This window comes from Schistocerca cancellata, chromosome 4 (assembly GCF_023864275.1).
Source record: "Schistocerca cancellata isolate TAMUIC-IGC-003103 chromosome 4, iqSchCanc2.1, whole genome shotgun sequence".
In the NCBI taxonomy this organism is placed as follows: Eukaryota; Metazoa; Arthropoda; class Insecta; order Orthoptera; family Acrididae; genus Schistocerca; species Schistocerca cancellata.
The window spans coordinates 549175619-549202295 of NC_064629.1; the positions used below are offsets into that span (position 1 = coordinate 549175619).

Here is a 26677-nt window from a genome sequence, read left to right on the forward strand (position 1 = left end):
TATTTTAAAAAACTTAAGAGTTTTCACATAAAAAAATTTGGAGGCATTACTTTTCAGCATTCCCTCATAATTTATTCTCTCTGAAACAAATCAGATATGAAATATTCTGACATTCACCATCACATAATCTTGTCAATTTTATTACAGAGTAAGAAATTCACAATTGGATTACCTGCACTAACAGTGAATAAAATTTGATATATGTGGCAACCCAATTGTTCACCGAACCCAAATGTATAATAATTCTTTGAGGTGGCTGTGATGATGCAGTCTATTTCTTAAAACTAGAGTAAAGGCTGACACAGAAACAATTAGTTGCATAAGTGGTACAATGAACCGTGCGTGTCTAAATCACTGACGTACTGCTATGTTTTCCCCAATGCTAGACAGTTCAGATCTGGAGGCTGTAAAAAGTCTTTGTAATCATTATTTGGACGATAAGGTAAACTAATGTAGGTACAAAGTTCCTAGACATGAGAGACAGTGCTATTTCATGGATTAAATTAGAAACCTTTCCGTAAGGCACTATTGTTGGTGATTTGACTGTTAGATGAGTTTGCCTTACCAAGCAAGGTCTTTCTGAGATATATTTAGTTTGGTATAGCACACTAAGAAGTTTTGGAGTTGTGCACAAAGAGAATCATTATTGTAGCTAAACAGTGCATAAAAATGGGGTAGGTATTAATTAACATATGGTATATTGATTACACTTACTGATTCCAAAAGATTCCACACCAGATACATTTCATAAGCTAGTTTCTGAGGTAAGGCAAAATATGTGTTGTGCATAGTATCATTTATGTTAAGCACCTTAAACACTACATTCTCATGGTGAAGGAAGTGCTATGTTTTCCTCATTACTGTAAAATTTACTTACCAGAGTTATTACAACTGTAACGCTCTTTTGGCACTGAAATTTTAAAAAAATGTGAAGTATTTTGTTAACTCTTAAATTAAACAGTCTGTTTTTTTATGTTGCCTTCAGTAACTTTCACTTTAATGATGATGAAGAATACTTCCTTACATTATAAACTTTCTTTCCCCTAATGGAGAAAACCAGTAAATATTGGAATTATTATGCAAGGCCATATGAGTTTAATGAATGGTTCAATAAATATGTTTCAGATGTTTCCCTTGAGGGAGGTCTGAGGAAAAACATGTTGAAAGATCTAGATGTTTTAATTAGGGTGGGCACAAACCTTAATGTTGTCCATTTAGTTGGACTATGTGAAACCCCAGAGATGTTGTTTGTTGTACTGGAGCATCATCCTGCATCCCTGAAAGACATTTTGCTGGAAAGCAGGCAGCAGCAGCATTTGGAAAAAACCCAATCAAGAATATGTTCACTTCCTGAGCAACACATTCTCGAAGTAATTGTTGGTATTGCACATGCTATGGATCACCTCACCTCTAGGAAGGTAAGACGTACTTCTTGAAATGCTCTTTGCAGTCATATTGGTTACAACAGAAATATTCTCAGGTTTATAATACGGCCACTTTACTAGCAATGGCAACCATCTTGAATGAAATATGTGTAGCTGTCTAGATGTGTTACTTCTTTCTTTAGAGTTTTTCCTTAAAGAAAGTATAAAATAAATACTTCAATATTTGGGACTTGTCCTGTGTTTGGCCTCTGGTTTTATGACATAAATGTTTTAGATAGCTGCTTTTCTTTTTACATGAATCCTTAGTAAGTGCCACAGAGTCCAAGTACTTTGATGTCAACAAGTGTTTGTCATAGTTTTGTATCTGTTTGTGTTAAGTTCTCTAGTGGCTTCTTTGCTGTTGGGAGGATAAGGGACTAATTTGTCTCACATGTACTTAGCTTGAGACAGCTGATGTAATAGTAGGCACAGGCACCACTATTTCGTTAATATACCACAACATGCACCACTAACAGGATCAATACAAAAGTGACCACTGAAAGCACTTTTACTGTAATCAGTCTAGTTCTCACATGGTTGTCCAGGGTGAGCAAATGTACCACACTATTTGCGAGCCAATTCACAACCAGTAATCAAGATTGAAGTCACCTTGTACCAGTGTAAACAGTCCAGTCAGTAGTATAGTGAAATACCAAATACAAGGTAGGCTCATCATAGGCAAACTGTTTATGGCATGTAAAGGATGGCTTCATAGAAAAGAGCAAACTGGTCTTATTCTGCTGTACCACCAGTTATGTAAGCAGCTTGTCACCAGAGGCCTGCCCGACACAACAGTCTGTGCCGATGGGCCCTGCTGGCATGCACTGTATCCACTAGACCCCATTCTGAAGGGGTATGCAATATACAGTCCATAGCAATATCCCAGTTTGGTGGGATTTCTCTGTATTCCCATCAGTTTTAAATAACATACCAGATGGGGAAATAACATACCTCTCCCTTTGTGTGCACAAATGGACAGATGGCCTGTTCTGGAGTCATTGGTAGCCTAGCCAATGGTTCTGGCACCAGGGAATGAAAGGAGGATGGTGGTAGGGTCTGGTGGTGTGATGGTAGTGGGATATCTACCTCTCCTAAGGGTGGCAGTATGGACAGCACTTTTCAGGCATTCAGTGCTGGGATCTGGCTTCACTACCTCTGGGCTGTAACCTGTCGTGAGCTTCAATAAGTTGCCTATCTCAAATTTACCTTGCCTCAAGGAGCATGTATGGTGTCACTAGTTACGGGGTCACATTGTGGTTAGCTCAACCTCCATAGACTCATCAAGGGTATCCTGTCTCCATTGTGCAGACTGAGCATCGGGATAGAAGTCATAATATTACGTAGGAGGAGGAGAGAGAGAGGAGGGAGTAGCAGGTATGACGTATGAGCCTGGTTAGGGGCAGGGCAGTTGGAGGCCTTATATGGTGGCTGTTAGGGGGCATGGTGTTGTCTTGCTGTTGCAGCTGCAGCTTGTTATGGAGCAGCACTTACCAGCTTTGGCCAGTTGTGTCTTAAAATAATTTGTACCCCTGATGACACACAGTGTCACCTCACATGCTTCGTGGCATTCTTGGGCCTTGCCAAGCCATTTGCTTTAGGCTTGCTGTCAAATGGTGCTTGCGCCATTTGCAATATCTCTGCAGACAGTGGATATCGATGGGGGTGGATCAATATCATGCAAGGGAAACTCCTGAAGACTTCCTAAAATGACACCATTGGCATCATTTTTGTTGTCTGGATTGTGAATTTTCTAACCAGCTGCTCATCATTTGAGTTAGATGCTGGCTGTAATGCAGGAAAGAGGTTTGAAATGCCATTACAGTGAACAACCAGTCAACCTTAGATGAGACATATTGTCAGCCATTGGCTGATAGTTTGGTGTCATACTTTCTTCCCTCTGTGGCAGATATGCTCATTAGGGCCCATATTGTGGTGTAGGTATATGTTGAGGTCATATAGCCACACCGCACCTTTGAATTGTCTGACATAATCAGTATGCAACAGCCCTCATAGTGTGCTCTGTTTTTTGTTATGGTGGAAACTGCTGTGGTACAGCTGCTCAATTCTGGGCTCATGTTGGACACAAACGGATTGTCCTCACACTCTCTTCGTTAGTGTCTGGCAACTTGCCAACACAGTCATGTGAGTCACCCCTTTTGGAGTTGGTGTAATAGCTGGAGGATGTGTGTCCAGAGCGAGGATGGAAAGAGGGCTTGACTTTCTGTGTTTTCTGTTTCCACCATGAGGACACTGCCCCTGGCATTTATACAGTATCAAATAAAGAAGTAGCTGTGATATGTCAGATCTGCTGTTTTTGGCAACTGCACTGGCCCTATATGTCTTACCAGCAACAACAGTCTTTGAATTAGTGTGTTCTGCCCCATTGATTGGACTACTTCATGGTCCATGGTGGGAAATATATCTAGTTCTATTCATGTTAAAAACAATTCTTTGTCTTGCCCCACTGGTAGGTGAGACAGCACATCCGGGTTAGTGTACTTGGAGGTGAATGTCATAATGCCAATTGCTAAAGAAAAGGGTGAGACACTGTTCTCATGCTGATTTCTATGGGGTCTTCAATCAATAGTTGAACAGTATGAACAGTAATGTGACTTATGATTGGATTAAATTTAATGTTGTATAAGTAGATGTGGAACATTTTCACTCTGTAAATTACAGCCAGTGTATCCTTTTCTCTTTGTGAGTAGTTTGCCTGTGTTGCTGATAACATTTTGGAGGCATACAAAATCAGTTGCTTGGTGCCATCTGCATTTTTGTATAACCATACTGTCCTAATAATTTGCTGTGATGCATCAGTGGCTAACTTATGGGGATTGGGGCAGGGGGTTGCAAAGACAGGGAACATACCTTAAGCACTTTTTTAAATGTGTGAAAGCTGCCTGGAAAACAGTAGACCACTATCAACTCACACTTCTTTCGCATAGCTAGTTGAGGGGATACATCATCTGAGGTATGAATTTGCTGTGTGTTACTTTCCCCAGAAATAATAGTACTGTATTTGCTTCAGGTTTTTGGACATGGAAGATTTTTTTGACGCCACTATTTCACTGTTGATTTGAACCCTACTTTACTTAATGTGTTTTACGTATTTAAGAAAAAAACTACATTTATCCAAATTATAGCATAACCCATTAGAAGTGAGCCAGTTAAAGAGTGCTTGTAAATTTTTAAGGTGGTACTCTCATATGCTCCCTGTTAAAAGATAATCCAAGTAGTTTACACATTGAGGGATTCCGTTGATGAGTTGTTCCAAAAACCTTTAAAATGTGACTGCTGCACTTGTAATTCCAAAATGTAATCTGTAGTACCTATACATTTCATAAACCTCATTTGCTACAGGGATCTGCTCAGTTTTCATGTCAAATGGCAACTACAAATAAGCATGTGCTAGATCTTATATATGTATAGACCCATTAGGTTTCTTAATTGTGATCATTAATGTGTTCAATTGACTAACAGTTCCATTATTACTAACTTCCATATGGTGACTGGCACTAGACGAGGTCTGTAAAGCTGTGACTGAGTGGAGGATTTGGCAGCCAGAAGCCAGACTGTGATTTTTTTTTTTTTGTGTGTGTGTGTGTGTGTGTGTGTGTGTGTGTGTGAGAGAGAGAGAGAGAGAGAGAGAGAGAGAGAGAGAGAGAGAGAGAGAGAGATGCATTTGCTTGAGTGTATGTGTGTGTGTTGTCTAATTCTGATGAAGACCTTTTCGGCTAAAAGCTTACTTGTTTGACAGACTTTTTTGTTGTGCCTATCAGTGACACATTATCTCCGCTCTATGGCGAGTAGTAGTCTATCCTTTTCATAATACTGTAGTTGTTTATAATCTTGACATAATGTTGCCAGATCATTGTGCAGTATGTAATGCAGGATTAGATTTTTATTCTTCTTAATCTGGAACCAAACAGCAAAAAAGCATCAGGTGCAAAAATGTTAGGAGCACAGGTGAAGCTACTACTAAGGAAATTAGTGTTGTACATATGCTTTTGTACTTAGGTTGCACCATAATATGGCCTTGTAATGGTATCATTTGTTCTCTGTGTGAAATCACTCACTGCTGAGCTGATTGGAACGGTGCAAGGCCCGGATGCTCGTATGTGTCAGAACTGATGAGAGACACTGTCAGTCTCGCATCTCCCTGGAACTGCGCTTTGCTAGCGATGATGCCCAGCAGGATTAATAACTGACTGAGAGTTCCCACATCCGCTATGGGCACCAGCCTGATGCTGCAAAGTGACATTGTGTTCTGGTGTTGCCACTCATCTACATCTACATCTACATTTATACTCCGCAAGCCACCCAACGGTGTGTGGCGGAGGGCACTTTACGTGCCACTGTCATTATCTCCCTTTCCTGTTCCAGTCGCGTATGGTTCGCGGGAAGAACGACTGTCTGAAAGCCTCTGTGCGCGCTCTAATCTCTCTAATTTTACATTCGTGATCTCCTCGGGAGGTATAAGTAGGGGGAAGCAATATATTCGATACCTCATCCAGAAACGCACCCTCTCGAAACCTGGCGAGCAAGCTACACCGCGATGCAGAGCGCCTCTCTTGCAGGGTCTGCCACTTGAGTTTGTTAAACATCTCCGTAACGCTATCACGGTTACCAAATAACCCTGTGACGAAACGCGCCGCTCTTCTTTGGATCTTCTCTATCTCCTCCGTCAACCCGATCTGGTACGGATCCCACACTGATGAGCAATACTCAAGTATAGGTCGAACGAGTGTTTTGTAAGCCACCTCCTTTGTTGATGGACTACATTTTCTAAGGACTCTCCCAATGAATCTCAACCTGGTACCCGCCTTACCAACAATTAATTTTATATGATCATTCCACTTCACACTCAGTGGACCATACAAACAGTGGTCAGGTGTTCTCTGTTGGTGCACACATTGAATACTGTGTTCTTCTGTCTTCAGTGTTTGTGGCTATGCTTGTCAAAACAGTCCAGGCTTGACTCGCATGATTTACACTACATTGTTTAATATGAAACAGGTCTTTGACAATTTGGTGATGGACTGGTGCTTAATTGAAGCCGTATCAGCTGAATGGAATCAACTTTGTACCTACCAGTGTTGATGGGGTTTTAGTACTGGCTGCTGCTTCTCTATACTGTGGTGTATGTTGTCACTTTGTTCTATGATGGTGTGTCGGCACTGGAGAATGAACTATCTTCATCCAGTGATTTGCTGGAAACAATGTTGCTGGATACTACTTTATTTGATGCCATTGTCAGTGCTCTAATTGCGGCCAATGTTATCTGAAATGACTGAGCAATTTTTAGAGCATCGCTAAGTTTTGGATCTGATTTGCTTAATAGCTTGGTGCCTGCTCTGTGATTAGGCACAGTTTCCATTACTATGTTTCAGATCAAAGGTTCAATATATTATATGTCATGGGCTTGACATTTAAAACTACATTGTCAGCTAAGACTCTGTAAGTCAGCCATGCAGGATGTGTAAGACTTGACCACTTTTCTTATGGTGCTGATTGAATAGTAGGCGAGCAGGTAGTAAATGCATTTGGTGCCCATAATGTTCAGACAGCAAAGTGCATATATCAGAAGATGACAAACTACTAGGGTGCACAGGAGGTTACAACTTTTAGTCCACCTTATGTACTCATTACTATAAGAAAATAGTGCTTTGGTTTGACAAATAGGGTCATTAATATCACTTACCTGGAAATATAGCAAAAAATGACGGACATAAGTTTCCCAGCTCTCCTTCGACATGTTGAAACTTGAGAAAGTTGTATGGACAGAGGGGGGTTGTGGAGTTGTAGGGGAGGAGGGGGGGAGTGAACGTGTAGTGCCTATCTTTTGTGTCAGGTGTTGTAGCAACTTATTGTACTGCAGTTGTTGCTGTTCCAGACGTTGTTGTTGTTGTTTTTTCTGCTGCTGCTGCTGTTGCTCTTGTTTTTCCAGTGTCAATTGCTGCTGCAGTTTTTGTTCTGGAGTTGTAGCTTTTGTTGCCATATCAGTACTTCTCAATCCATGATGTTTCAGTTCATGCACACGTCTTGGTCCTCAGCACCAATTGAATATATTGCTAAGTGTACCATTAAAAGTTCATTACAAGAGTGAGTGATCAGTCACCAGTCTTATTTGCACATCGTTGCCAAGTATCAATAAAAGTACCACCAGTAAACGGAACCAAAATTATTATAAACCAGTGCAAGGGGCAAACAATTTTTGGTGCATAATGAATGCCTTAATAGAACAGACAAAGCTGTTTTGGCCTGCTGCATTGGTGGTTTTATCATTTTCCTTTCACCAGAGACTTTGCACAGTGCAGCCATTTCTAACAATGGCCCTGTTGGCATGTGCCCAATCCCCTAGGCCCCACTGCACCCCATCTGGCTTCAGTTCAAACATCCCTGCATCTTCAATGGTGTTGGATGGAGATATAATAGTCATTTCAGCAGTTATAGTGCCATATTTGAACCAGGACATAGCTTTAGACATAAAAGGAGCTGTGTCAGGACATAGCTTTAGACATAAAAGGAGCTGTGTGCTTAAAACCCTTCCTCCTTTATTAATTGTTGCATAAAATTTTGGGAAAATTGCTGAATGTACATAACTTACTGCCATAATAATTTGATCTAAAGTCCTCTGAAAATATTCGGTTTTGTACCTTAAGATTGTCATGAGATTCTGAACTGAAATATCATGGTAGCTAACTGTGAACATGTGACAGTTTTCCATGCCTTTTATGAAACTGTAAAACAAGTTTCTGTAAGACTGTGGCATGCTATACAAGAAGATCTTGATAAAACTAATGCCTCTATAATTTGTGGTGGCATATAAATTTTCAAGTGTATGTAAAGTTGTGTACTTATATTTGAACCTTTCTTCTGGTGTCTTGTTTTGATGTTGTACTATAGGTAGTAGCTGTAGAAAAGAGTACTGTAATTGAGCCTGAACTGGTTTGTTTCTTACTTGTATGCTCCGTCACTTATCTGCACAATATGTTGTTATGTTATGGAATGAGAGAATTTACAGGTATTCACTCTTTCTGTAAAATGTAACGAAAAGGCATGGCCACATTAGTCACACACAAATTAGGAAAATATGGTACATGGATATGGGTCTAGACGCTCAGTATTTTAATGTTAGAATTCATTTTCTGTTACTGTTCATAGTACATTAATAATGAAAAGTGCGCAGAACGTACTAGCATACCACATGAAACTCTTTCTTACATGCAATGTACAAAATGCCCTCCATTAGCATTGATACATGCATCAGCTGACCATCACATTAAATCCCAGATGAGCTGATTGCATATGGTTTGGTAGCCTTCTGCAGTATGGGAATCTTGCATCTTATACTGGGATTTAATACATGAAAGCTCTCAAATACCTCAACACATCAAGTTTGGGGTCCAGAGAATATGGAGAGGAGGGAATTTGTTGTGGATTGGCAAGAGAGCCAACCCGGTATGAGAGGAAGTCGAAAGGCACGCGTTTTAGCTCACGCAGGCTGGCATGAGGTCTGGAACAGGTCAAGGAAATTAGACTAGCAAAAAAGGACGTAGCTGTGGAATACTTAACTTTAATCCATAAATGGTGAACATCGCTCTTGACGGTACATGTTTTACAGCATCAACAGTAACTGGTAATGGCGCCTTGCTAGGTTGTAGCAAATGACGTAGCTGAAGGCTATGCTAACTATCGTCTCGGCAAATGAGAGCGTATTTTGTCAGTGAACCATCGCTAGCAAAGTCGGCTGTACAACTGGGGCGAGTGCTAGGAAGTCTCTCTAGACCTGCCGTGTGGCGGCGCTCGGTCTGCAATCACTGATAGTGGCGACACGCGGGTCCGGCGTATACTAACGGACCGCGGCCGATTTAAAGGCTACCACCTAGCAAGTGTGGTGTCTGGCGGTGACACCACAGAATTCATTCAGCTTTTCCTATCCATATGTTTTGTAATTTGGTGTATACGTTGCTGAGGTCAATATGAAGAGATTCACACCCAGGTAAAGAAACCACAACAAGTTTATTAATAATAACATAAAAGTACATTTTTTTGTTTTTGAAACAATGACAAGGATTGAACACAAAAGTAATTTTCCTCAAATCTCTCTTGATGAAACACTTCCAGTTGTGATAACCAAAGTACAAATAGTGTACCTTACAGAATCACAAATTCACGGAAAAGTAACAGAAAGTCTAAGTCTGAAAGACCACACTGTCAAATGATGGTCTCTGAATCCAAACACACTAGTTGGCCATGATACTATGTTCTGGATACCTGATTGTTGAGGCCAATTATGCGTGACAATGACAAGAAGACTTACAGCTCCAAGTTATTACATAGAAGGTAGTCCCAGGTTGGTGGGCTGGCTACAACTTTGTCCGAGGTCAGTGTCAGAACAGCAGGACACTTCACGAAGAGACTCTAATTGAGAAACCATGGCAGTAGTTGGTGTAACTTGAGAGTGCACTCCCTAGGTAATGGATACAGCATAACCTGCTAGCGAGCATCAGACATTGTGGAGGTAAAATAGTGTCTGCAATTGCAACGCCACACGTGATGACTGGGTGTTGTGTTCTGTCCTTAGGTTAGTTAGGTTTACGTAGTTCTAAGTTCTAGGGGACTGATGACCATAGATGTTAAATCCCATAGTGCTCAGAGCCATTTGCAACGCCACACTCATAGATGCTTGCTCTGCTGGCAGCAAACAAGGCACCTCATGTGGTGACTACCTAAGATACTGTGGACAACAAATTGACTTGCTGTTGGTGACAGGAAAGCTTACTAACATGAAAGGCAAGTACAGATGATTGTTTGGCTTGCAGGCACTTGGGCTGGTTGTGGCATGTGATGCTTGAAGTTTGGCCACATGCTGGACATAGATGTAAACCTGGTTGGCGAGTGGCCAAGACACAGCAGAACCTATTATTTAGAAGCCAGTATGCATATGAAACGAGGAGTTCTCTTGTGTTGAAAATGCACGTTTTGTCACACTAATGAAGGCCCATCTTCTAGCAGTTAATGATAAGTATTCCATAAAAAAGGCTTTTTGGTTCCTCTGTTGTGCATTAAGAGGTGTAGAAAATGAGTACTGACATGGAAATAAAGTGTGTCTGGATCTGTGTCCATTTAACATATTGTCATCTTGTATGTGTGAGAAGTATGTCCTTAAGATTTGGTTGTATGTTTTGATACACCCTGAATGGGCCATTTATGCATTAGAGTATGCAGTACTGAAAAACAGTGTAATGAAAGCAGTATGTTATTCTTTTACCTTGTGCATGTTATAATTTTTCGATTAAAATGTTGCCCCTGGAATAAGAGGCGCTGTGAAGAAGAAATATGTTTAATCTCAACTTTTATGTATGTCAGACTCAATTTTTTGATGAGGTGAGTTATCAAAGACTTTTTCGTTTCATAATTGACCACCTGCTATTAGTAGTATGTAATTCTAAAGAGAGAGAGAGAGAAAGTATTGCAAACAAAGAAAAAAGCCCACTCATCTTCAAATATTAACATAGGACACAAACTTACACATGCCAGAAATACTGCTTTAGTGAAGCACTGTGACTGTCTTGTAAGTTTTCTAAAATTGTACATTTCAGCCTCAAGTCACAGCCGGCCGGTGTGGCCGAGCGGTTCTAGGCGCTTCAGTCTAGAACCGCGACCGCTATGGTCGCAGGTTTGAATCCTGCATCAGGTTAGTTAGGTTTAAGTAGTTCTAAGTTCTAGGGGACTGATGACCTCAGATGTTAAGTCCCATAGTGCTCAGAGCCATGAACCTCAAGTTACACAAATGGTGTCAGTACCAGTTTGAACTTTTTACCAATTCCTTATCAGATTGTATGAATGCATTTCATAGTAATTCATCAACTGAAGGGGCCTGTAGAGGTACACACAATGCCAGATGGAACTGGTAATGTGACTGGAGTTTGAAATACAAGGGTTGGAACTTAAATAGTGGCAATTATTTATTCACAACTGATACAAAAGAGTTACATATTTGCACCTGTTACTGTCCTTCAAAGTTGTCACCAACATTGTGTAGAACCTGTTGCCAGCAATGTGGAAGGCATAGTACACCGTTAGCAGAGCCTGTTCTGTTGATGGTGCAAATGGAGTGGTCTACTGCCTATTGAATCTCTGGAACAGTTCTGAAGCGAATGCCACAAAGTTGTTCCTTCATTTTTGGAATCGAATCAAAGTCACAAGAACTTAAGTCCGGGGAGTATGGTGGATGGTACAGTACTTCCCAGTCCCATCGATAGAACAGAGCAGCCACAGCTTGTGCTGTATGCGCCTACGCATTGTCATGCAAATTGGTGGGTGGGTTGCGCAGAAAGTGTCGATGCTTCTTTCGCAAAGTTGGTTGCAAGTGATGCTCCAAAAAAGAACAGTAATACTGTACATTGACGGTCTGCCATGGAGGAATGTAATGTGTTAGGATAACACCATCACAGTCGTACACGAGAATCACCATACCTTTCACAATACTGGGGCACTGACGCACTTTCGACTTTCACGGCGACCCATAATGACACCATTCATTGGATTGGCATTTCAGTTTTGGCTCCTACCGTGTGGCCCATGTCTCATCCAGTGTTTGAAAACATAGTGACACCGTTACGTTAGACAGCTCGCTCACAAGTGACTGTTTTTCCCTCGATTGCGTGCACGCTGGTGACATAGGTTGGGCAAGTCCGTTTGCTCGGAGGTAAGGTAGGTATGTCAGCAACCTGTGCTATCAGCGGCAATAGTAGATTCCATTGCATAGTGTCACCACAGCAGTGTTGCCACTACTTAAGTTCCAACTTATTATATATAATAAAAATTAACATAAAATTCATTCCGTCTCAAGTTAAATAACAGTGCGTTACTTGTGAACATGTTGTTATGATATGCTACAATTGTTACGATAAACTTTTCCATTTACATATTTCTGTATTGTGTGAATCAGGCCTTACTAGTTGCAAGACATGCGTGAAAATGATAAAATATTGTGTTTCTCATGTATAATTTTTTGCACTTATTAGATTATGTACCGGCAGTTAAAGATCTTTCTCCATTACTAGTCATTAAATTCAGTAAATGATGTTTTAATCAACACCTTTGAAGTGTAGCTGCATATGAAAGTTAGTCGACAGTAATTAAATTTAAGATTTTCCAAGTTAAATTTCATTTGTTTTTGTTTCAGATTTTACACAAACAGTTGTGTGCACAAAATATTTTAATGGCTGATGGAATGATACCAAAAGTTTGTGGATTTGGAATTGCCCAGTACACAAAAAATGGAATTGTAAGTGAGCTAAATAAATTTCTCAATCTCTGTCTGCCATCATATCTTTATAAAGTCTCTCTCACATCAGTCCCAACAAAATTTGTATTTCAACCATCTGATTTTAATAATGTTAAATATTGAAAACAATTGTAGATACTATAATCCATGTGACAAACAAAGAGCCTCAACAGTTAAGGTAGACTCGGCATATCTGATTCAACCGATCTGTATGTCACTATGGCAATGCCACTGTGTTGCTGCAGCTTCATAGCCGACTATTGTTTCAGTCACATAGATTCAGTACTGCTAGCAGCTATTTGTGCTTCATATTTGAAAGCTTGCAACAGCACTGCCAGCTGTTGGGACTCTTATATTGCTGCATTGAGTATAGGAAGAAGGCCACGCGGTCTAGCTGCGCAGTCTAAGGCGCCTTGCCATGGTTTGTGCAGATTCCCCCGTCGGAGGTTAAAGTCCTCCCTCAGGCATGGGTGTGTGTTGTCCTTAGCGTAAGTCAGTTTAAGTTAGGTTAAGTAATGTGTAAGCCTAGGGATTGATGACCTCAGCAGTTTGGTCCCATAATAACTTACCACAAATTTCCAAATATAGGAAGAAGTGAAAGTCCTATTGTGCCCGAGAGAAGCAAATGGAAACAAGTACTAAGCTAACAATTTGTAGGGTGGAAATGAGGAAGAAAATTTCTTGTGAGCTAGGAAAGTGGACAGCGAACAAGTCATAATTCCTGATCGCAAGTGACATCCTTTTAAGCAGCTCCTAATCTGCCTTTGACCTTACATGTACACTGTGTGAGTAGCTTAGCTTGTTTTCATTTTTTTATGTGATATAAATTTCTCCTACATGTTCGTGTAACACATGCTTCTGTTTTTTTTTTCCTGCATTTAACAGCTCATCACACATGTAACTGCATTGAAGCATCTGCTAATATTTGACAGAAATCACATACTAAAATTAGTCCCATGTCATATCTTATCTGGAAGATGCCTTTTGGGACGTTTCAGAAAAAAGTGGACACTTAAAGTAGGACAGGTCAGGTGGCCTAGCTTATGAAGTTGTTGACGGTGAAATTGACTTCTGACTTTTAATAGTGTGTGGCATAAATATTTCATAGCTACATGTAGCCTGGTTGTAGATGCCTCATAGTACAGATATAGTCTTATATTAAAACAACAGTGGCACATGTGAAGAAGGCATCACATTCGCATTTACACATTCACCAGTGTTCGGAGATACAGCCAATATTGCAACCTCTCGACTTTGTGGATTTCAGTGATTAACTAATGCATATAATTTGCCATCTTTTATCTGTCAAAGTAGCATTTCTGATAGTGTCCAGTTCATGTATTTTCATTATATGGCCTCAGTCCAAAACTGGTACGCTTTTTCCTGTTGCACATATTCTTATGGAACAATTTTGCTCAACACATTACCGTGATGTCATCAGAATGTGTGCAAGCACCACAAATGATAGATGATCACAAAAGGGGTAAGAGACAAGATCTCAGTGTATTTTATTGCAGTAAGAACATTAAGAATCAGACATGTGGAACATACTCTCTCTAAAGTCTTACTGCCACTGTGATGCATGTGGGCTACTTTATTAATAGTTTACGGTGAGTACCTGATTAAAATGGCTCTTCTGGCACCAGGTCTATAAAATTTGTTTTACAAGCTGGGATTGTAAGAAATAGTAGTTAGGCAGAACTGTAAGAAGAACTGTAAAGAAGGTACTGTGATTGAGTGAAATGATGCACTGATAAGACACTGGACAAGTAGGATGGCACTGCAAATCCACTTTTGGCTGTCGAGTTTTAGGTTTTTTGTGAATTCCCTAAATCACTTAAGGCAAGTGCTGGAATGGTCCCTTTGAAAGGACATAGCCTATTTTCTTCCCGAGTCCAACCTTATGCCCTGTTCATTATGTGTGCATTGTTGACAGGACATTAAACTGTAATCTTCCTCCCTTCTATGATATTATTCCACTGATACAGATGTCTAGTTGGATGAAAATCTACTAAAAAAAAAGAAGTGCGAGAATCGGTAGCGAAATCAATTTTCATTATTAGCATTTAATTTTCTGGACATTCAGCACCATGATAGTGTACTTCCTATTATGTTACCTGCATTGTTGAAAATGCCATTTGATGAATGGCCACCTTACAGATACCAGAACTGTATTTGTAGCTTCCTATAAGAGCCAGATTGAGTTTAATGAGAAACTTGATGTTCTTTCAGGCCGCATAACATTGAGTATGAGGCAAACAACTGAATTTAAGGTACTTATATGTGTACATCCCTTCAATTTAAATTTTCTTTTCAGTGAGTTATGGGACAGAAAGAGAAAAAAAGTAGTTCCTAAAGATACAGAAAAAGAGTACCTAATTGGCTGACTCAGTAGGTCTCTTGTATTGTCAAAATTAATTCAGTTCAAATGGCACAACTTTATTGTATTTATTATTTCTCAAATAGCAGTTCATAATTGTACTATCATTCACAATTTTCCTCTCAGGCTCTTGTTCTATCATCAGCTTGTCCATTTTATTGAGGCCTGAATGAAAGTGCTAAACAGAACATAAAATACAGCAATTAGTGCCATAATTCTTTGGGCATGGAAAATTGATTTTAAATATGTTAATGGGGAGTCCTGGGTGGAATATAAATAATGGAAGGAGTAAAGGTAATAACTCACTGTGTAGTTGAGGCACTTAGTGGGAGACCGTGAGGTAGGAAAGGGGAGGAAAGCATGGTTGGTGGCTGGGAGGTAGGGACTAAGAAGCAGAACTATTATCTAAGTAGTTTAGAGAAACTGTTACAGTGGTGCTGGTGTATGGTATGACTGCTTTTAAGGTGAGCCTGCCTCTGATAGGATAGGATAGAATAGGAGAGGATATGCCTGTAACATGAATGAAATATGATGTACTGGGTGGGTTCATTGCACAGGTCTAGCTCCTGTGGATTCCACAGATATATGAGCTGGGTAGCAAGGGGGTTTGGAGTAGGTGTGGCATGAGGTTGCACAAGCATATTCTGTAGATTTTGTGGAAGGCAGAATAACACATTGGGAGAGCTGAGAAGGAGTGTGAGTGGGATGTTTCTCATCAGGACTCAGACTTCGTCCCTAATAACCTCAACACTTGCAGGACATTAAAACCTAATTTTCCTTTCACATACAATTCTGTCATAAAAGATAAGTGCCTGATGCTTGTTGTGCGCTTGAATCATGGCATGCTAAAAAGGCCTAAGTCTGGAAATATGCGAAATGGAGTTATGCACATTGACATGTTGCTGTAGGGTAGCTGCATATTTTAATACTAGAAGGCACTCTGTCAGGTGCTTGGTTATGGTAGGAAAGATGCTATAGAAATCATGTTATGTGCCATAAGGACTGCAGTCAGTGACTGAAGCTTTTGTAGCATGTAAAGGGAGCCCTTCCAGCAGAAACAAGAGAAGCTGTCCAGCAACATACTGAAAGTTTTCCACTAAAACAAAGTCATAATGCTGGCAGGGATATAAGATATTTATATGCCAGGATTAACATTGTAGTGATGTATGAGTTGTTTAAGGAGAAATATCACCAGATAAAGATCACCTTATGCAGCATTTTTGAAGGAAAATTTCAGTTTACATTTCGTACATCCTCTGATTGACTGCTGCTGCACATGTGAAGAGCTGAAGGTGGAAATGAGAAGTCCTCACCTTCATGATGCTGCAAAGTGACGTTCCACTAGATTGCTAATTGTTCACTAGACAAGGCTCCAAAAATATCATACTAATCTTACAGAAGAAACTGAAAGGACAGATGTGCCCCATGCAAAGTGTCCAAATTCTACACATTCATGTCCAGGATTGGAAAGGGTTGGTGAGAGAAGATGTCTGCTGAAGGTTGTAAGAGAAAGGTAAAAGAACTGGTTGGACATTCATTGAGAAGGGAGTGCTTTCTAGCAGATGCTTTGGAAGGATTGGTTTGTGGGAGAAGACTGAGAGGAAGAAGGAGATACAAGATGATAGATGACATAAAGGGAAGAGGAAATTATGCAGACATGAAGAGGATGGTAGAAGACCAGACAGCCTGGAGAACTACCATGTGAAACTCTGTCTTTTGGCAGAACACTGATGACAAGGGGGATCAGTACCATTTTTATTAATTTATTTGGTGTGTAAATTGAACACTATTTTCATGTCAGGGGATATTACTTTTTCCCTCGTGACTATGAATTCAACGTAATGAAAAGCGAACTTAGATGTCGTGTCAGGTTCTATATGATACATGAACTAGCAAAGCTGTTAATAACTTGCAATGAAGGTCAAAAATTTATTGTGGCAGAAATTTGTAATAATTGGTTATTATTAAATCCACTGTTGAATGCCCTTATTAAGAGAAAAACACGATATCTACAACAGAAATCCAGAAATGTGCTAAAAGGACTTCTGTCATTGAAGTGTAAACATTTTTTATGTGCATGATTTTTATTTTTTTGCAATGTGAACAGAACCCTGATATTCACATCATTATTGAGCATTACTAAGCTATATCTACATAGATATTCTGCAAGCCACCGTACTGTGTGTGGTGAAGGGTACCCTGTGCCACTACTGGTCTATCCTTTCCTGTTCCACTTGCAAATAGAGCAAGGGAAAAACATCTGCCCGTACGCCTCCATATGAGCCCTAATTTCTCGTATCTTCATGGCCCTTACATGCAGTGTATGTTGGCGGCAGTAGAGTAGTTCAGCAGTCAGCTTCAAATGCCAGTTTTCTACATTTTTTCAATAGTGTTTCTCAAAAAAGAACATCGCCTTCCCTCCAACAATTCGTGTTTGAGTTCCCGAAGCATCTCCATAACACTTGCTTGTTGTTAGAATCTACTGGTAACAAATCTAGCAGCCTGCCTCTGAATTGCTTCGATGCCCTCCTTCAATCTGATCTGGTACAGATTCCAAACCTTCATGCATTACTCAAGAATAGGTTGCACTAGTGTCCTATATGTGGTCTCCTTTACAGATGGACCACACTTTACTAGGATTTCCCCAATAAACCAAAGTTGACCATTCACCTTTCCTACCACAATCCTCACATGCTCGTTTCATTTCATATGCCCATATATTTAAATGCTGCAAATGTGTCAAGCAGGACACTACTAATGCTGTATCCGAACATTACGGGTTTGTTTTTCCTGCTGGTCTGTATTGATGTACTTTTTTTACATTTAGAGCTCACAGCCATTCATCCCACACAATTTGAAATCTTGTCTAAGTCATTTCGTATCCTCCTACAGTCACTCAACTTGGACACCTTACTGTACACCACAGCAATATCATCAAACAACTGCAGATTGCTGCCCACCCTGTCTGCCAAATCATTTGTGTATGTAGAGAATAATAGCGGGCATTTCACACTTCCCTGCAGCACTTGTGACGATACCCTTGTCTCTGATGAACACCCTCCATTGAGGACAACATACTGGGGTCTATAACTTAAGAAGTCCTCGAGTTACTCACATATGTCTGAACTTATTCCATATGCTGCTACCTTTGTTAATGGCCTGCAGCGGGGTGCTGTGTCAAACGCCTTCCAGAAATCTAGCAATATGGCGTCTGCCTGTTGCCCTTCATCAATTGTTCAGGACATGTTGTGTGAGAAAAACGCAAGCTGGGTTTTGCACAAGCAATGCTTTCTAAAATCATAGTGATTCGTGGAAATAAGAATGATCTAAGTGTAATTACATTTTTGTTAGTTTTCTCAAAACTAGGCTGGAATGGCTGAGGTCCTTTTAACATATGGCAATCTATTATTAAGAAACAGCTTTAAAGCTGTGGGGTAGAACAGTGAAGTATCCCTAATTTTGAAGGTAAATTTTAAAAAATAAAGAAACATAGTAGAACAGAATTATATTTTGGCATCAGGAGGGTACAACTGGAAGTTAATTTCGTGATGTTTTAAACAACAGCTCTTGCAAGTGATGTCCCTCATTGTTAATGCACTGCTGCAGCCAGCTTCTGAAGTTCTACATTACTTTGTGAAGCATGCAGCCTACTTCAAGACATATTGCATTCTTCATGGTTTGTAAGGTCCTGGTTCAATGTTTGTACACCTCTGTCTTGAGGCAGCCTCACAAAAAGTAGTTACATGGATTTAAATCTGACGTGTGCAGGCCATGGAATGTCCTGTACCAAGAGATCAAGCACCCGGGGAAGATTTCCCTAAAAGCAATAGTCGAATTTCTAGCAGTGCGGGCCATGGCACATGTTCAGTAAGACATAGTTGAAGAAGCATAAACTGTAAAAGAAAAAATATGACAATAGAAAAGTAAGGAATAAAGACAGAGCTAGGAAAGTGTAGAGAACGAAACGTTTTTGAGCTAGGTTATTGATAGAGTGAGAAGGGGGAGGAGACTTTGATTTTTGTAGATGTATGTTAGGCTAAGGTATAACTGACATCCATAGATGTTGCATCTCACATTGTAAGACACAGATACTGTAATAGCATTTATGTGCACACTTTTTCAAGTATCTGTCCTAATTGCCTTTTCATGAAAACGGATCCTGTATTATGAAACATAAAAGCATATCTTCTTTTTACTGTTACTATTCTGTGCCTTGCCAGTAAGTGATATTTGCAGATAAAGCATCCCCTCAGCTTAACAGGTGAACAGTAATCAGCAGTGACATTTTTAAAAAGATCTCAGTTGTAACTTGATCATTATTAAATTTGGTGAACTTTTATTGTCAATTTCCATTAAGAATACTACAGTGAGATTTGAGTTCAGCTTCTGTTAATTTATCTCACTTGATTTGCAACAATGATTTCAGTGAAACTGATTATTAGTGGTGGTTAAGAGGTAATATCAAGATCTTCATATGTTAAAAACAGCCTGTTGACCGAGCAGACTGGACTGTAAACACTGCTAATTTTCAGACAATGTCAAATGTATTCTGTAGTTAGTTGTGAAGAAGGACATCGTCCAAAAGCTTAGCAACATTTTTGGCTTAGTTTATGTTCCTATTGATGACTCAACACATCAACTATAGGTTCAGTTTCCAGAATGAAAGCTTCACTCTGCAACAGTATGTGCACTGATATGAAACTTCCTGGAAGATTAAAACTGTGTGTCAGGCAAGACTGGGGCTTGGGACCTTTGCCTTTTGCAGGCAATTGCTCTACCAACTATCCAAGCACAAATCATGAACTGTCCTCGCAGCTTTACTTCCACGAGTACCTCATCTTCTACCTTCCAAACTTCAGAGAAGTTTTCATGTGAAACATCCTCCACACTGTGGCTAAGCCATGTCTGCGCAGTATCCTTTCTTCCAGGAGTGCTAGTCCTACAGATTTTGCAGGAGAACTTCTGTGAAATTTGCAAGTTAGGAGAGCAGGGTGTATACGACCCGGGACAACTGGGAAATCCGGGAAAAACCCGGGAATTTTTTCATCCGGGGGAAAACCGGGAAAAACCCGGGAATTTTTCGGAATTCCGGGAATTTTTCATTGTTTTAGCTTTCAGTTAAATTTTTGTAATTTTGACTGCAGAATACATTCTCTAGCAAAGAATGTTATTATATCCTGCTACTGGAGAATGATACTGCAACAATAAAATATAAACGAGAGGGAAAAAAATAAAACTTTAGTGACAAAGGAAATGTGCAATTTACAACAACAAAAAACCGTGCACGCACAAGCGTCTGCAAATAGCAAAAATATGTCAAATGCCGTAGGGCGCAGACTGTAATTCTTCGTAACAATAAACTGCTTGCTATGAGCATGACGTCACAACTGTTCACATTAGGTTCGTTTGACCAATTGCCAGCGGTCTGTTGCGCATGCGCATTTGACTCGCGTATTAAGCAGTACCTCCTCCCGCTACTTGAAGTCTGGCTGTTAGCTGTATCGGTAGTAGCAGCAAGCAGCCAGATGCAAACGAGAAAAATTTTTCTAGCGTGCCCTAGCTGCCAGATTCACGCTTGCACAGAGCTGTCCGAGTTGTAGTGGGGGTGGGGGGGGGTTAACCTCCATGTTAGCCGTGTTAACGTTAAGTGATTTCGCTTCGTGTACAGCTCCCATGTCAAATGAAAACAAAACGGATTTCTGTGGCCGGGAGCTATCAAGCGAATTAAAATACATTCACATAATTACAGAGGGCAAAAATATATTATTAATTTCAGTTTTCTGATTTTATTTTGTTGTCAAGTTAGTAGCAGTCAAGCATTTGCAGAACAATGAAGTTATTTTTGCAAGTTTGCTAAAGAAATTTGGCTTTATTAATCTTTCCGCTGAGGCAATCATTTTTTTTTTTTGAAACGAAGTGTTTCATTCTACAGTATTGGCTAGTTCCAACTGTTCGCTGAATTTCAAGTGCACGTTATCATCTTCTGCCATATATGGCATTATGCCGTAATAAAGAACCAAAAATGAGATCGTAGAGTACTGGTACTCCTAGAAAATTTACATCCCAAAAACCACACTGAAAAACTTAATATCAGATGGGGCCTACTTCATTGTGAATCTGGAAAAAGCCAATTTGCACTTCAAGCCGAATTATGCATTTTAGTATGGTTTACGAAATTCCGATGCTCTTTGGAGTATCCTCCGATGCACTGTTTCTTTTATGGTGTAATGTAAGCTCTCTTAGTGCTTTATACACACAAACATACGGGCTTCCTCCACCACTGCAGTTGCACATGCACAATAATGCCTGTTTTCTGACACTCTCTGGCAACTGGTAAATCGAACCTATTTCTAACAGTCTCCGGATAGTATTACGAACAGTAGTTAGAAAAGCGTTACTTTCAAAGTAAATTTCTTTTTACGCAAGATGAATTGTGTTACGTGTGAGAAAGTGGGATGGATATCTAAATCACAGAGCGTTCGAAACTGAACAGTTTGAGGACCAGCCACTTACAAGAATTTGGAGCCGAGACATTTATGTCATAATTTTAAATTTTTCTGGCACATTTGTGTGATGTGTCTTAAAGTATAACACACGCAAAAAAACGTCAGTATTACATGTGAAAGCTTAGGTTCTGTTGTAGCGTGTTAATCTTAGAGACTAACATTATATGTGAAAGCTTAGCTTTTCTTGTAGATATACGGAACTGTGTACATTAATGTAAACCGTTAACTTTTCCTCTTGCGTGTTCGCGCTATGTAACCAGTGATCTTGCTGTTGGCTGACTATAACACGTGTCATATGCTCTGAATAGCTGCTGTCATCGGCTGACGAGATCTCGTGGCTTGAGATATGACTCACTTACAAAAGAACATCGCAACCTCGGTTTCAACGCTCCGGAAACTAATGCCCTGTGTTTGGTGCAATTCGTATTTATACTTTCGTAATCCAAAAATATGCAACTTATATTTTGCTGCAAATCAAAGGTCTTTCCAAAACTTCTCTCCTTTTTTTTTTTTTTTATTAAAAGTCTCTCCAAAACTTCTTTGCCCCGTCTTTTCTTTTTTTTCCGGGAAGTTCTATGCGATTGTATAAAACGTTAAGCATTCAAAGGATTGATAAGTTTTACAGTTCCGATGGAAAATCTACGGAAAACCTACTGTCACTTAGAACAGAAAAATTGCATTTTCGCCTGGGAAAAAGCATATTTTTTAAACGGGATATCCGGGAGAAATCCGGGAATAATCCGGGAATTTTTTTTTCCTTGTTCCCGTATACATCCTGGAGAGGAGATACTGGCAGAAGTAAAGCTATGAGGGAGTCGTGCTTGGGTAGCTCTGTCAGCAGAACACTTGCCCACAGAAGGCAAAGGTCCCAACTCCGAGTCTCAGTCCAGCATACAGTTTTAATCTGCCAGAAAGTTTTATATGGTGAGTTGGTACTTCTGCTCTTTCCATCATTTGTATTCCACCAAGGACATTCCATGACCAAAGTTTGTACTTTGTTTAATGGTAGCTTTAACATACAGCCATCTTTTGGGTCTTCATGTATTGAGTTTCACATATGCAACATCATCATATTAAACAGTGAATTTTCAATTAGTGATGAATACCCTGTGTAATTGTAGGTTCCAGATTACACTCGATGGACAGCTCAAGAAATATTCCGTGGTCGCTATTTTGTGAGCAAAAGTGATGTCTGGTCTTTCGGTGTTACATTATGGGAAATTACTGCATTGGGTATGTATGTTCTCAGACACAATTCATTATTATAAATAAAGAAGATTCTAAAATTAATGACCTATTGCAATGCATGTGCCAAATCAGATACTTTTTTGTAACTACAGATGTTCTTCAAATACTATCAGCTGCATGTTTCAGCTTTTGTGTGGCTCCATGCTTTCTTTCTCAAGAACAGAAATGTGTAGAATGTTTGTGATAAGTGTCAACATCATTGCCTCTGATGGACAGTAATAATAGATACTGAAATTTCAAGCAGAGCAAAGAAAGTGAAATGGTGTCACATATTTAGTATAATGTGCTAAAATTCAGCTGGACTGAAAAATTGTGAAAAATCTTCTTGCATGATTAAATGAATTATGAGGCGAAAACACTTTTGATGTATTGGCATGTCAGAGCACCTTTAAACTCGGGAAACCAGATAAAAAATTCAGAAGGTTATAATATTTGTGAAAGGAGCTGTGGGTTTGAAAAGTTCTTATAAACTAAAAGTTATTTACAACAACACAGTGGAGCTCATTCATGGTACTGCTTCATAAAAGGTAGAGAACACGGGTTACCATTAGAAAATTTTAAGCAGTTTCTAGGAAGATTTGAAATGGTATTGTTCTACTATTCAGACAGGAGACTGCTGTAACAAGTTTTAAGAAGCCAAAGAAAAGACAGTAAAAAGTATTTCTTAAGATTTGTAATTATACACCAGTGTGGAAACTTTTCTACCGGAATTGTGCAAGAGGGTAAGAAACATATCTTTGTGAGGACATATTCAATAAGTTAACATTTTCTGTTTTAAAATTAACTCTGCAGGCTAATTAATGATTTCACATGCAGTTATGGAAGGATTATGCAGAGTGCAAGCTGGAGTGATTTATGTAATGTGTTAGACACTGGTTCAACTTGAAAGTTTCTTGATTTAAAAATTGATTGGTTTTCTGTAAGTGGGCTGCTCTTAACAAGGAGTGTACAAAAACACACTGTGCATTTTAGGCTGTGGTCAAGTGGCACTGACAATGGTCACCAGATGCAGTCACCCGATAACATTGACCAACAGCTTGGTCACAGTGCATCCGATCTCCTTTGTTAGTTTTTGGTGGCATCATGAGGTTACAGTCTATTCTAACTGTACACACTATCTGTACACTTCATCTATTCAAACTGTACATTCTTTCCTCAGTGGAATAGCCAGATGTGTTTTACAAATACATGAGATTAAGAGATAAATGTTCTGTTACAAACTCAGTGAACTGTGGAGACATTGAAAAACAAGATTAAAAACACTCTGCACAATTTCAAGTAAATTCAGCAAAAGAGACATGCAATTAATCTTCAATGACTGTCATTCAGCATATGCTTGAAACTCTAAACACATTTTAGAATAAGATACTTTGAACACCTAAAGCACTGAAAAGTGGAAATACATACACCTCATATAAAAGAATCACAGTCCTGCTGGCATAAATGTGCCAGCAAGCAGTAGTAATAATTCATAGACAGCTAATGTCCATCCATAATACCAACGCAAAAAGAGATTCATTACTGTAACTTTAAGCATCAGAATTGACATATGCCACCTTTCTCACATGAACATGTAATTTTTTGAGTTTAAGTCTAAAATTTCCAATACAGATTTTGCCTGTGTTGCAGATGATGTGCTACATTATGTATAGATATGAGGTTGAAATGGATAGGCAGCTATAGAACAGCCATAATGTAATAAAAAGTAACATTTAATTAATTATTAAATTTTTAAGTTGTTTCAAACTTGTGGTTTCCAATACAGTAACAATTTTGGACTATGGATTCTGAGACACACCCTTGTGGTTATATTTCTCATCCTCAGGATGCCTCAAACTCCTTTTTTTCTTGTAGTAAACTTAAAAATTTCTCAGGAACCATGTTTTGTGTGTGGGAACATCACCCGATTCGACTAAAGAAAACATGTCTCTACATTCAGCTGAGATTGCTTGCAGTGAAATTGTGCATGTACCCACATACTGATTTGAAAAAATTGGCTGATGTTACCGAGCGAGGTGACGCAGTGGTTAGACACTGGACTCGCATTCGGGAGGACGACGGTTCAATCCCGCGTCCGGCCATCCTGATTTAGGTTTTCCGTGATTTCCCTAAATCACTCCAGGCAAATGCCGGGATGGTTCCTCTGAAAGGGCATGGCCGTTTTCCTTCCCCATCCTTCCCTAATCCAATGAGACCGATGACCTCGCTGTCTGGTCTCCTTCCCCAAAACAACCCAACCCAATTGGGTGATGTCAGTTGCGAGCAGAATACCTCAATATCGGTGCCACTGTGACTGGCTCTTCACACAGATCTGCAGACTTTGTAAAAAAAAATGAACACACTTCATAGAATGCATCATCATTTACTTCACATCTCAGTGTATCCTTTTCCTTAGTAACAGATACATACTCTGGTACGAAATATCATCTTTAGTTTCACTTTATTAAAGGTACATGCTATCTGATATACCATGTAACTATAGTTATGAGGGTGGTTTGAAAAGTTCTCGGAACGGAATAGAAAAAAAGTACTTACATTACTGAATTTTATTTTTTTTTTTTATTTTTATTTTTTTTTTTTTTTTTTTTTATTTTATTTTTTCAATGTAGTCTCCTTGTAGATTAATGCACTTGGTCCAGCAATGTTCCAGTGCCTTGATCCCATCTCGAAAATGAGTTTTCTCCAGGCCTGCAAAATAGTTGTCAACTCTGGCTATCAATTCTTCGTTTGAAGTGAACCTTCATTCACCAAGAAAAATATTCAGTTTTGGGAAGAGATGGAAGTCTGATGGAGACATATCAGGTGAATAAGGTGGGTGCGGAAACAATTAATACTTCAGTTTGTGTAATTTTGCCATGGCGACGGCACATGGGTGCGGCTGACCATTGTCTTGATGGAAGGTGTCTTTCTTCCTTGCTAAACATGGCCTTTTTTCGTGTATCTTTTGTTGCAATTTGTCCCGGAGGTTAGCATAGTCTGCTCCAGTAATTGATTGCCCAATTGACAGATAATTTACAAACAGAATCCTCTTCGCATCCCAGAACACTGATGCCATGACCTTTCCCATCAGAGGAATTGTTTTTGCTTTCTTTGGTGGTGGAGAATCAGCATGTTTCCACTGCTTTGACTGTTGTTTTGTCTGTGGGGTATAGTAGTGCACCCAAGTTTCATCTGTGGTCACAAACCGGCTCATAAACTTGTTCGTTTCTCCTAAAACAGGCCAAACATTGTTCTGATATGTCCACTCTCACGCGCTTTTGATCGAGCGTCGAGTCGCAGCACCCTTCTTGCAGATAATGTTTTCATCTCTAATTCTTCAGTTAAAATATGATATACCCTTTCAGATGACATCTGGCAAGCATGAACAATTTCACACACTTTCAATTGGCGATCCTCCATGACTATTTTGGGCACTTTTGCAATTATTTCTGGAGTAGTGACACATCTTGGGAGACCACTGTGCGGATCATCATCTAAGCTCTCCCGACCAAATTTAAATTCATTTGTCCACTTGGCGACAGTTGAATATGAATGAGCAGAGATCCCCAGTGTCTTTTAGAAATAGACGTGAATGTCCTTTGCTTTCATACCTTTCTTTATGAAGTATTTAATCACTCCTCGAATCTCAATTTTTTTCCATCTTCGCAAATCACTATGCAGGAACAACAACAGAGCCACGTCACCACGACAGCTGTCTCCAAAGAGCACTGACGTGACACGTGTTTACAGGCAACAGTCCTATGAATATAATTTGAACAACTCATTGTGCTAGTGCTGACCTCTCATGGTGATTCCAAGAACTTTTCAACCCACCCTCGTATAT

General features: G+C 39.6%; 1 protein-coding gene across 2 annotated transcripts in view; it reads left to right on the plus strand.

Moving 5' to 3' along the window:
• Positions 1–26677, plus strand: part of LOC126185149 (putative inactive tyrosine-protein kinase Wsck) — a 197722-nt gene that overhangs the window by 101197 nt on the left and 69848 nt on the right. For both annotated transcript variants that reach the window (XM_049927994.1, XM_049927993.1), the window contains exons 8-10: positions 1126–1418; positions 12619–12720; positions 22728–22839. In XM_049927994.1, coding sequence (XP_049783951.1) covers positions 1126–1418; positions 12619–12720; positions 22728–22839 — 507 coding nt within the window. The remainder of the gene's footprint in view (positions 1–1125; positions 1419–12618; positions 12721–22727; positions 22840–26677) is intronic.